The sequence below is a fragment of the Scyliorhinus canicula genome, chromosome 18 (genome assembly GCF_902713615.1).
Source record: "Scyliorhinus canicula chromosome 18, sScyCan1.1, whole genome shotgun sequence".
Classification (NCBI taxonomy): Eukaryota; Metazoa; Chordata; class Chondrichthyes; order Carcharhiniformes; family Scyliorhinidae; genus Scyliorhinus; species Scyliorhinus canicula.
The window spans coordinates 51699451-51713044 of NC_052163.1; the positions used below are offsets into that span (position 1 = coordinate 51699451).

Sequence of the window (13594 nt, forward strand, 5' to 3'; positions counted from 1 at the left end):
TCCTGGTGGATTGTAGAGCTAGAGGACACCATGGAAAAGGGGAGGTACAAGTTCATGGAGGGGTTTGACACAAGGATAAAAAGTTTGAAGTCCGAGGCATTGTCAGATCTGGAGACAAAGTAAGTCAGTGAGCAGGGGTAATGGATGATTGGGTCTTGTTATGATTAGAATAAGGGTAGCAAAGTTTTGGATCAGCTGAAGTTTACGGGAAGGCTGGCTAAATGAGCGTGGGAGTAGTCAAGGCTGGAGGTGAAAAAGGCATTAATGAGCGTTTCAGCAGGCCTTAGGCAGAGGCTTGGGCAGAAACTGGTGATACTGCAGAGATGGAAATTGGCAATGTTGGTGATGGAGAAGATGTGGTGCCAGTGGTTCAGCATCAGACGATATAGGATAGTGAGGCTGTTAAGAGTCGGGTTCAGCCTCACAAGGTCGGCAGGAGTATGGAGTTGACGATTCCTGGCATGAACCAAAATCAATGGTATTTTGTAAGAGGAAATTTCTACTCCTCCCGAAGTGAATATGATAGAAGCAGCATGGCAAATCAGAGGCTGTAGAAGGACCAAAAAAGGTGGTGGTGAGAGTGAGTGAGGTATCGTCAACGTATTTGTGCAGTCTGATGATTTGTTTTTGGATGATGTTGCAGAGAGAGGATCTACAGATGAGAATGTGGGGACAGTGAAGGATAGATCCGTTGGGGACTGTAGATATAATACTAGGAATGGGAAGAGAAGCTAACGTAGGAGAGCAACAACTGAACAGAAATTAAAGGAATCAGGCAGAGGCCATCTGAACTTCAGGCAACAGGTAATGGAGGAGGATGGTGTGCTTAAATATGTCAAAAGGTTATAAGGCACCAAGAAGGATGAGAAAATTTGGTTTACCATTGCCGTAGTCAATGGTTTGTCACCTGTGATCATGTTAAGGACTGTTTCAGTGCTGTGGCAGGGAAATAATTTTTCTCAATCTATTGCACAAAAAGCTCTCATCCTCCTGTAAACCTCCCTCAGGTCACATATTAACCTTCTCTGGTCCACTTTTCCAAGCTCTCCTCATAACTGAAGTCCCTCATCCTTAACAGCTTGATGAACCACCACTGTAACCTTTCTAAGGCCTTTACATCTTTACTGAAGTGTGGTTCCTAGAACTCTCCGCAATATTCCAGAAAAGGCCTAACCAGTGATTTATAAAATTCTAGAATGATCTGGTTGCTTTTATATTCTGTTCCTCTGCTTATAAACCCAAGTAACCCATATGTTTTGTTAACCACCTCACAGAGTGCAGTGCCACCTTTAAGGATTTGTGTATATGGATACTAAGACTTCTCTATACACCCACAGATTAAGCAACCCTTTGGCACAGATTTAATATGAAGGTCACATTTGACTGAGTGTGGGATCAAGGAGCCCTAGCAAAACTGGAGTTAACGGGAATTAGGGGAAAATCTCTCTGCTGGTTGGGCTCATACTGGCACAAATGTAGATAGTTGTGGTTGTCGGAGGTCAGTCACCTCAGCTCCAGGACATCACTGCAGGAATTCTTCAGGGGAGTGCCCTCGGCCTTAACCATCTTCATCAATAGCCTTCCTTCCATCATAAAGTTAGAAGTGGCGATGGTTGCTGATGATTGCACAATGTTCTGCAACATTCTCCACTCCTCAGATACTGAAGCAGTCTCAGTCCAAATGCAACAAGACCTGGACAATATCCAGGCTTGGACTGACAAGTGGCAAGTTACATTTGTGCCACACGAGTGCCAGGCAATGACCATGTCCAACAAGAAAGAGTCTAAATATTGCCCCATGGCATTCAATGATATTGTCATTACTGAATCCCCCCACTATCAACATTCTGGGGGTTACCATTGACCAGAAACTCAGCTGGATGAACCATATAAATACCATGGCTACAAGAGTAAGTCAGTGGCTAGGAATCCTGTGGCGAGTTACTCATCTCCTGACTTCCCAAAGCCTGTCCAGGAGTGTGATGGAAAGCTATCTGCTTGCCTGGATAGATGCAGCTCCATTAACAATGAAGAAGCTCGTCACAATCCAGGACAAAGCAGCCCACTTAATTGGCACCTGATCCACAATCATTTGCTCCTTCCACCACCGACACAGTGGCAACAGTGTGTACCACCTACAAGGTGCACTGCAGGAATTCACCAAGCCTCCTTAGACAGCACCATCTAAACCCACGACCTCTGCCATCTGGAAGGAAAAGTGCAGCAGATGCAGAAGAACATCATCAACTGGTGGTTCCCCTCCAAGTCGCTCTCCACCCTGACTTTTCCACATTGGCGGGTAGATGACAATGTTTATCTGCACTGGAACAGCTTAACTCGGACAGCAAGTTCTAGAGCACAAGCATTCAGTACTATTGTCAAAATATTATCAGGGCTCATAGTATTTGCAGTCTCCAGTGCCTTCAGCATTTCTTGATATAATGTGGAGTGAATTGAATTGGCTGAATATTGGCATCCATGATGCTGGGAACCTCTGGAGCAAACCGAGATGGATCATCCACTTGGCACTTCTGACTGACGATTGTCGCGAATGCTTTAGCCTTATCTTTTGCACTGATGTGCTAGGCTCCTCCTTCATTGAGGATGGGGACATTTGTGGAGCCTACTCCTCCAGTGAGTTGTTTGATTGTCCACCACCATTCACGACTGGATGTGGCAGCACTGCCGAGCTTAGATCTGATGCATTGCTTGTGAATTGCTTAGTTCTATTACTTTCTGCTTATGCTGATTGGCACGAAAGTAGTCCTGTGCTGTAACTTCACAAAGCTGACACTCAATTTTAGATATGCCTGGTGTTTCTCCGGCCTGATCTCCTGCAGTTTTCATTGAACCAGGGTTGATCCTCTGGCTTGGCTGTGAATAGTAGGGTGGGGAATATGCTGCGTCATGATATTAAAAATTGTGGTTGAGTACAATTCTGCTGCTGATGGCCCACAGCGCCTCATGATTGCACATTATGAGTTGCTAGATCTATTTGAAATCTATCCATTTAGCACGGTGGAGAGCCACACAACAGGATGGAGGGTATCCTCAATGTGAAGGCGGGAAACTTTGTCTCCACAAGGACTGTGTGGTGGTCACTCCTACCTGTCATGGACAGACGTATCTGTGGCAGGCAGGTTGGTGAGGATGTGGTTATGTTTTTTCCACTTCGTTGGTTTTCTCACCATCTGCTGCAGACCCAGTCTAGCAGCTATATCCATTAGAATTCGGTCGGCTCAGTCTGTAGTGGTGCGACCAAGCCTGGTGATGAACATTAATGTCCCCCACCCGAAGTACATTTTGTGCCCTTGCCACCCTCAGTGCGTCCTCCAAATGGTGTTCAACATGGAAGAGTACTGATTAATCACTTGAGTTTGGATGGATAATCAGCAGGGGGTTTCCTTGCCCATATTTGACCTGTTGCCATGAGACCTCATGGAATCCGGAGCCAATGTTGAGGGCTCCCAGTGTAACTCCTCCCGGCTGTATACCTCTGCTGGTCTGCCCTGCCGATGGGACAGGGCATACCCAAGGTACTGTGATGGTGGAGTCTGGGGCATTGTCTGTAAGGTATGATTCCATGAGTATGACTGTGTCAGGCTGTTGCTTGGCTAGTCTGTGAGGTAGCTCTCCCAATTTTGGCACAAGCCCCGAGATGTTAGTAAGGAGGACTTACTAAGGGTCGACAGGGTCGACAGGGCAGAGACTGCTGTTGCCATTTCCAGTGCCTAGGTGATTCATTGGAGAAGGAAGCACAAATAGATTAAGGCAACGTAATGAACTCTTGCTGGGTAAACATTGCCATAGTTACACTGCTGGCTTCCAATAGAGCAAGTTCAGACTTGAAGAGTAACAGGTCTCCAGTTACCAGTTGCTAATCATAAACAAATGTAAGACCCAGGAAATCAGTGGTGGCGTTGTTACTGTTGTTATCCTTTCTGATTCAGCCTCCTTCAGAAAGTCTCCTGCTGTCTGCTGTTTTACCATCTCCAAATAGTAACAAATGAGATATTGATTGTTTCAAAAGTTATGACTCATCCGACTTGACTTTTAAAAACTGCAGGAATGTTTGTGCAGAAATAGATTTCAATCTTTTTTGTATGAGGGACCCTGTTGCGTGATATTTCAAAATATGATAACCCAGGCTTCAGTATTAACAATTTAATTTAATCCTTTAATGACCAGACTGACCTTTAGGACTTTCTGTCCTCAATATTAATCTGGATGAAACCCTAATCAGAAAAATCAACCAACAATTTGAACATCCGGTAAGAGTTCCCTAAGACTTTCACAGTAACTTCATTGCAGTGTTAATGCAAGCTGACTTGCGACGCTAATAAAGATTATTATTAATATTACGATTAAGCTAGAATAGTTTCATTTCCCCACAGAAATAAAGATCTGCCAGTGATACAGGTGGGATAGTGGTTTCAGGTACAATGTGACACAATGATCTCTCAAATCTCTACTTCCAGCAGCTTTGCCAAAATGCTACTGAGATTTAATTAAGTCACCGTCTTCAATGTATCAATAATGCCAATGGTCGTGAAATTGTTCCTCAGCAGTTACAATTTGAAAAGGAATACCAACCAGAACAAATCAGCAAATATATGCACAAGGCCTTTCAAATTGGCATCTATTTCACACGTTTAACAAGTGCAAAATGGAAACAGAAACCACAAATTTTGGGAAGCCATGTTCTACCGAGACAAGGACACCTGAAGGAAGTCTGATCAATAGCTGTGTACTCGCATTTTTCATGCATCAGGGGGAGCTAACAAAACAGGCATTTGGTCCCATGCATATGCTAATGAAGGACCCTGTCACCTGCTTTAAGGACCCTGGTCTCGGGTCCTCGGGGCGGGGGTGGGGTACAGTTCTGGAAGTACATGAACCCCACAAATCAATTACATCAGAAACCTAGGCCTCGATTTTAGCTCTTGCAGTGGGGTGTTTTTTTTTGGCGGGGGGGGGGGCACGTTAGGGTTGCCAAATCTATTTTGAACATTCTTGGAGATATAATCATGCAGCATTTGATGATATGGAATTTGATCATGTGACAGCACTCACATGCTGCTTAATAAATGGCATTTCCTCATGTGACACTTATCAAAATTTGCAGATGTTATTATAGTTAGCTTAGTACAGCAAAGCCCCAACTAAAATCATCCATTTTTTGTTTACTAGTCAGATGAATAACAATTTATAAACCAAGGAATGAACAAAAATAGAAAGATTAAAGATAAATAGTGTTTAACTAAAAGATGCTAATATTTGGACAGTGTTGACCACAATGAGAAACACCAATTGTGCAGATTTATAGGTTTCGTACATTTTTGTAACTTTGAGTTACAAAAATAATGAATAAAGCTATAGACAAACCCAATTTAATTCACTGACACTCACACTCCATTCCTCAGCCTTCGCCCCTAACCCTGCATTGTTCTTCCTTATCAGACAATTATTTAATTCCTTTTTCTAGTGCCTCAATTAAACCTGTCTCCACCACAATCTGAGGCAGCGCATTCCAGATCTTGACCACTCTCTGTGATCACACATGCCAATGGGAACTCTCACTCATTTGTGCTGTTCACCTTCTCCCTCCACAGATTGTTATTTACCTCTCTCTCCCCTTCCCTCCCCCAGTTTGTTTCTCTCTCCCCAGTTTGTGATTTTTTTTTCTCTTTCCCTTCCCCCATTGCTCTTTCAGAACTCGCAGAATTCACCAGCAATGTTCACTGGCTCCCTCATTCCACCATCCTCGCAATTGGTAAGGACATTTGTGTTTCTGAATAACCGGGTGATCAGCAGTGGTCAGACAAAGGGCAGCACGGTAGCATTGTGGATAGCACAATTGCTTCACAGCTCCAGGGTCCCAGGTTCGATTCCGGCTTGGGTCACTGTCTGTGCGGAATCTTCACATCCTCCCCGTGTGTGGGTGGGTTTCCTCCGGGTGCTCCAGTTTCCTCCCACAGTCCAAAGATGTGCATGTTAGGTGGATTGGCCATGATAAATTGCTCGTAGTGTCCAAAATTGCCCTTAGTGATGGGTGGGGTTACTGGGTTATGGAGATAGGGCGGAGGTGTTGACCTTGGGTAGGGTGCTCTTTCTAGGAACCGGTGCAGACTCGATGGGCCGAATGGCCTCCTTCTCCACTGTAAATTCTGTGAAATTCTGTGAAAAGCAATCTGGTTGCAAGCCATGGCATTATGCGTAAACTGCACACACAAGACCATTTCTCCTGAGTGGTGATACCTGCTGACACTAATTGCCGATTCATGTGGACCCTTTCCGAAAGTGGGAGGATTGGAAACACCAGGGCACGTTTGAAACTGGCTGGAGGCAAACCTCCACAGTGATCTCTGTGTGAGGGCCAAAACTTTTTAACTCTGCAGCCACAATCTGACTCCCAAAGTCAACCATATTTCTGAGGGTATGAGCAAAAAATGAGACTAGATACCATAGGATGGCAGGGGAACCACCCTTGACATAAAGTTGGTGCTGGGCAGCCAATGATAGTGCCAAGAGATAGGTATAAAACTGGGGCTGAGGACGAGCAAAGGCTCTTTGTTGGGCCTGGGGGAGCATTCCTTCTGCTCCTGGCCTATGAAAACATCATGTTCCAAACTTATCCTGGGGCTTCTGGCTCCTACTGACAAATATTTAGGATAGATTTGACATCAGGAGGACCCCCAATCTCTGGCTCATCGTGCAAAATCACATTAGAGCACCGATAACACTTTCGCTCATCACTTGTCTGCAGTGGGAACCACAACCAACTTCTGATTCATGGTGATAAGATGCTGGCAGGCAGGATCTTGCTACCTCATATCGGTAGATGAATCTCATCTTAACTCCCTCCCATGCATCAATATTTCAGGGCAAGGAGGGATTTAAACTCAAGGTCCACGAGTCAGAAAATATGTTTATAACCCTTCAGGTATACAATTAATTTGCATGGATTTGGCCCAAGGACTTTACATCAAAAGATCTACAGATCTCGAATGAAGGCCGTTTGATAATAGTGCACCAAACAAAATCAGGTAAAGCAGAAAATGTCCGTGCATTATGTCTTGAAGTTTCCTTCAGGCAAGAGAGACAGAGAATGAAAGTAATACACTGTTCTATTTCTCCCATGGATAAACTGAAATGAAAGGAATTGACTTTCACAGAGTTAGCTTGCCATTTCATTATTATAACTGTGTCATATTGCAAAAATATACTCACGAGGCACTACAGAATATTAACTTTAGAGAAAATGTGCTCACTGCACACTGGATAGGTTGGCACTGTGCTTTAACTCAATCGTACAGCACAAGGCACTATTGTTATATTGCTGCGAGTCACTAATTTCCAGGAAACATCAAGCCGCATGCACACATGCAGCCAGGTTTTGTACAGTCAGGCACAGTGAGCTGGAAACACGTTTCGATGTTTGCATCCAGATTACACAATGTGGGTACGACCTAGAAACAAATCAACTGTGATTTGTGTACTCGACTGCTGAATATCATGAGGGTAAGGGTCAAATGGAAGAGTGGGCCAGGGAAAAGTGCAGGATGATACCAGCAGGTTCAACCGTAACCTTGAAAAAGGAATTGGGTAAATAACTGAATTGGAGAGGTTTGCAGGGCTTTGGACAAAGGACAGGAGAGTGCGACAAATGGGATATTTCTTTCAAACAGCTGGCATAATTACAAAGTTACAATGGCCTCCATCTGTGCTGGATCATTCTATGATCCCATGGAACCAAGTTCCACCACTCACCTGCACTGCTACCACAGAGAGCACTTCAACACAGATCCTGTTGAACTCATCAAAACAGCCCCAGGCACCAGTCTGCGCCAGTCCTTTGTAGATGTTGCCACATGACTGCCGGAGATCAAAAAAACAGATGAATCAATATTGTGAAATGATACCTTTTGGCAGTAATAATGAGGGAAGGTAACGTGAACTAAACTGTACAATGTTTAAGGGGGTGCAGTAACAGAGAGATGTGGATGTATGTCAACAAATCTTTGCAGGTGGGAGGAAAAGTTAAGAAGACTAGCAAATAGGATCCATTTGAATTAGGGGTAGAAGTGGGCCATTCAGACCCTCGAGCCTGCTCCGCCTTTCAATAAGATCATGTTTCTTTTAATGTATTTTTATTGGCATTTTCAACATTTAACAGCACAACAGTTTAACATGTAGCGCACCTGATGTTTACACGGTATGACGTTTCTTATTTACAAATTTTGCATACAATCTTTCTGTCTGCACCCCCCCCCTCCCCCGTCATCCCCCTGTCATCACCCCCCCCCCCCTCCCCCCCCCCCCCTCCCCCCCATTGATAGTCTGGCTCCTTCCTGGCACCACCTTCCACAGTGGTGTCATATTGCTGTATTCCACTCCTCTCTTCTGCGGTTCCTGTTGTTCTCTTTGTGGGTTCAGTGAGGGAGGGAGGGGGGTGCTCCCCACCGAGAGGGCTCCCCACCCCCTCCCCCCTCTCCTCCTCTCCACTATGTGTGCTCTTGTCTGCTCTCCACACGCCCCCCCCCCACCCCCCCTTCCCACTTTCTTCCTAATCACTATTGGCTTTGCTCAGGTCTTGGAACAAGCTGATGAATAGCCCCCATGCTTTGTGGAAGCCATCCTCTGTTCCTCGGATGGTGTACTTGATCTTCTGTCAGCCAGACTGCAGCTGTGGGTGGTGCTCCTGATCGCCAGCCGAGCAGGATTCTCCGACACACGATTAAGGAATCAAAAGCAAAGGCATCGGCCGTCTTCCCCTCTGTAGTTTTTGCTTGTCCGACACCCCGAAGAGTCTTGGGCACAGTTCCACCCTCACTCCCACAACCTTGAACATTGCCTCGAAGAAGGCTGTCCAGAACCCGACAAGTCTGAGGCATGCTCAGAACATGTGAGTGTGGTTGGCAGGCCTCAATGGCACCGTTCACACTTATCTTCCACCTACAGGAAGAACCTGTTCATTCAGATTCTGGTGAGGTGTGCTCTGTGCACCACTTTAAACTGCATGAGGCTTGGCCTTGCACAGGAGGAGGTGGAGTTGGCCCGACTCAGTGCATCACTCCAGAGTCCCTAGCCTACTTCTGTCCCAAGTTCGTCCTCCCATTTCTGCTAAGCTCCGTCCAGTGGGGTCCTTACCATTTAAAGTGGTTGTCCACAGATATCCCCACAGTTCCCCCTTTCCTTACTATCCATGTTTATTAGCTCCTGCAGTAAAGTGTCTCTTGGGGCCCTAGGGTACCTCGTCGTCTCCTTGTGGAGAAAGTGTTCGATTTGAAGGTGTTGGAGTGCCTGTCCTGTCGGTAGCTCCAGTTCTTCCATTAGTTCATCCAGGGTAGCGAATCTGCCTCCCATGTAAAAGTCCCTGACAGCCAGCAACCCCGTCGTCCTGGCTCCATTATTTAAAGGTGGCATCCAGCATGGCTGGTGGGAATTTGTGGTTACTGCAGATGGGGGCCATAGAGAACAACCCAGTTAAATCAAAGTGCTGCCTCGTTTGGTTCCATGTCCTTAGTGTGGCTACCACCACTGGGCAGGATGTACATTTTGCCGTGGGGGAATGGGAGCACTGCTGTGGCGAGAGACTGGAGTTTTGTTTCTTTGCAGGAGGACTCCGCCAGCCTCACTCATTCTAGTTCTGCTTATAATTTCATAATTCGCTCAAGAAGATGGTGACAAGATGCATTAGAATGTTTTAGTTAAATGTCATGTTGTCTGCAAATAAGAAATGTTCAATCCACTAAAACTCCTGACCTGCAGCTTGAATGATACAAACTTGGATGATAATTTGGGGCTGGGAATTTCTGCCGGCGAAGGCACTTCGCCATCAGCTGATGGCGGGATCTTCCAATCCCGCTGAAGTCAATGACCATTTGCATTGTTCACCGGCCACGCCACCAAGGAACCCATCTGCGAATGATGGCCCACCTCCGCTGTCAGAAAACCCGCCACACTGGTGTTGGGGAGGTGGGGGGGGGGGGGGGGGATCCTTGCCCTGAGTTTAGTTCAGCATAAAGAACAAGGTACATTACTTAAGGAGCAAACTATTAGCGAGGGGGGCATTTTCAAGGAGCACAGATTCTTGAGCTGTCATCAAAAGTGCTTCCTTTCCCTTCACTCTTAGGGTTAGGCATGTTATAAAAATATAAGTTTTGTGTGTTTTTTTAAAAATTGTAATCAGAATTAAAAGAAAAGACATTTGAACCACGGCGACAATAGGTCGACAGAATAAGATAACCGTGCTGCTAACTGTATCTTCATCTCTACTCAGTGGGGAATCAAGTGCTGAGGATCATAGAATTCTTTTTTATTTTAGAGTGCAAAAGGAGGCCATTCGGCCCAACTAGTCTGCACCAGCCCTTACAAATAACACTCTACTCAAGCCCACGTATCTACCCTATCCCCGTAACCCCCACTTAACCTTTTGTTTTGGACACTAAGGGCAATTAAACATGGCCAATCCACCTAACCGCACATCTTTGGACTGTGTGAGGAAACCGGAGCACCGGGGGAAATCCACGCACACACGGGGAGAACATGCAGACTCCGCACAGCCAGTGACCCAGCCGGGAATCGAACCTAGGACCCTGGAGCTGTGAAGCAATTGTGCTAACCACTATGCTACCGTGCTGCCCTGGAATGTGCTGTGTGGCAGTAACGTATGAACATTGTACTTCTTCACATGCAATTCTTACGGATTCCAAATTAACAAAGGCATTAACCAGTGTAAAATAAATTTCCAGATGCCTGTTATAATAACTAGCCATAAAAATGTCACAGATTACTTGTCCCAAAACTGCTATTAAACAGCTTATTTTCTTACATTCTGGTGTATTTCAAGACTTATATTACCATGGCAACGCTGCTCCTTTAACTCTGATTTAACAAGTTCATATTCACAACAGTCTGTTCACCACATAATGCCTGATTCAACTGATAGATTGTGTCAAAAGATATCACAGGTATTATGACAATGGCTATTGCGTCGTCACAATATACTTGAAGCTTTAAGTATAAGATGCAGCCATATAATTATTTTGGACTGATGAGGCGAGACAGGAGGACCGGTATTGATAATCTGCACGCAAGCCAGTGTTTTAAGTTTCAATGGATCAACGTGGAATGTTTTTGCTTAATAATGAGTTGGTTACTTGACTAGTACTTAACTGTTTGATCCATTGAAACTTTCAAGCTGCATGATTCACTCAAAATTACATTTTACAGACACTTCAAGCATTCCAGCATAAAATACCTGCCTTTATGTCATTTGACACGGGAATAATAGGTTTCCAAATAAATTGATTTGAGTGGGTATGTCCTCCCCTCTGGATCATTATCGAAGCAGATTATACCTTGCACATATATGCAGCTCAGACTGGGAAAGGCTTAAAATGATTGATGCACAAGATTTGGAATTTAGCAGTAACATCACCAATTTGTAGACCAAAGTGGTTTATGCTCGATGCTTTTAGCTTCATTTGGAAAACTGCAAACTGCGTTCAATTTTAAACAAGAATAACACAACACGTGTAAATGTCCTTCTCCAGTAATTATTCTGCAATAGTGCAGCCGCCAGTTGTAGCTCTCGCTAGAGCCACAGCGCGGGTGATTTAGTTAACCCCTGGATATGTTACAAACAACTTTTCTCATCATGCATTGAGGGGAATGGGGGAGTCAGGGCTAATCCCTGGCCATCTCATGGAGAAAAGGGCATGCAGTTATTTTAAAAGTCAGGAGGCAGGTACCCCTCCCTGCTACCTAACAATTACAGAGAGTCAGGCAAGAGTTGAGTTAGTACATTGTTCATACACTGCACTGGTACGCTGGGTGGGGCTCAGCCCAGAACATGCCAGTGAGCTGGATTTTTCAAATAGATCATGACTGACTCATGATCACAGCTTTGAACACCTTGGAATCAGGGAAAATCACATCAATATAGTTCCACTTGTATCACATCCAAGGGCCAAATGATCACTTCAGTTGATAAATAAGACACAACGCTAGGCTATAAATTCACATGAAAATGTGATTTACACACAGAATACATGGCACTTAATCACAATGATCCAGAATGTGTTTGAGGCTTGGGGGAAGCAGCATAATTTTGAAAACCCGCCGAGGAAATATAAATTAGGATAACCTTTCTGGACCTCCAATACACAGCAATCCCCCACATTCACAGCTTTATCAATTACAGCTGAAACCCAGTGCAGAGTAAAGACCAATCACAATCATAGAGAAATGGAGTAACTCCAGTACTAGAAAGTTGGATGGCTGGGAGCTGGAGACTACCCCCAGGTGGTGTGTGGCTTGGGCAGACCTGGAGTGCGGGTATATTCAATAAAGAAGGGTATGTTTAACATCCTGAAGAATCGTGAACAACATAAAACTGGCATCGATAGAAATCACCATCATCTTTACAAGTTTCCGTTAAGTGATTTTGTCAGAAAAACTTCATAGCTGATATTGCAACATTAATATTTATTATTATCCATGTTGAGACAAGCAGGCTCCCATCCATGTGTAAGTTCAGCAGATAAATAACACACTTACAGGTCTTACCAGGGTCACCCTCAAATGTTTCTCCCCAGCCTGGTAAATTGACACTCAAACTGTGCAAAGCTAACAAGGAGCATCGCAGTAAAAATCAATACCATAAAGATAAACTGAAGAGGACAGGTCAATGAAACTGCAGATAACCTTCCTAGCTACATGGTAGCGGTTCTACAAATGTGTGAGATGTTTTTGTGAGGCTACAGCGGAGATCCGATACCTTGTAATCCATCTGTTCAGAGCAATTGAATACGTAGACCATGATTCCCAGCGCTCGGCCCAAGTCCTTTGTGGTTTCGGTCTTCCCTGTTCCCGCTGGCCCAGCTGGAGCTCCACTCATCGTCAGGTGCAGGGATTGGGTCAAAGTGATGTAACATCTAAAGTCAGTCAAAGAAACAAGAACACGCACAAGTTGTGAGAAAGTGGTGGGTGGGCTGGAAGCACAAGAACAGTAAAACCAAATCTTTCAAACACAGCGAAACAGACAAATAGTGTACCCTTTCAACACAAAGATTTTCAGTACGGTTTAAATGGTGGTAGGTGTTCTGCACTATATAATACATTTTGTCATCTTGCACTCATCAGAACAATTCACAAGAATATCAGTGTCGGGGGAAAACAACAACTTTATACTGCATGAGGAGAGTGATGGTTGGTTGGCAACTGGGCTCTGATTGGCAGAGTATCTATTTTTTCAGCAACATTCGAGGTTATAATGGGTCAAAGGCAACATTGGAAAAAATTCCTTTATGCAGAGAATTGGGTTTACAAGCTTTATTGGCCAATGGATTTTATTAGCCAAGGTGATTCTCAGGGTTTCCCATGATGCCTCTGCCGTGAGCCGTGCCGCTCACACTTTCTGTCTAGCTCAAGTTGAAAGGAACAACTTTGTACCAGAAAGTTGGCCTCATACACCAATGTGAGACACAACTGCACCAAAAAAGAGACAACTTAACAGTAGAGGGATAAATAAAATGCTCGGAAAATTCAGGGGAAAGCATTCTCATCGCTGGCTGACTCTGGCTAAACC

At 44.7% G+C, this 13594-nt stretch overlaps 1 protein-coding gene across 1 annotated transcript in view; it reads right to left on the reverse strand.

Annotated features, from left to right (window-relative positions):
* The window catches only part of LOC119953293 (dynein heavy chain 9, axonemal-like), a 686444-nt gene that overhangs the window by 484383 nt on the left and 188467 nt on the right, over window positions 1-13594 (reverse strand). Inside the window, exons 27-28 of the mRNA XM_038777408.1 lie at window positions 12785-12941; window positions 7771-7875 (exon numbers count right to left, since the gene is read on the reverse strand). Of these exons, the coding sequence (XP_038633336.1) occupies window positions 7771-7875; window positions 12785-12941 (262 nt within the window). The remainder of the gene's footprint in view (window positions 1-7770; window positions 7876-12784; window positions 12942-13594) is intronic.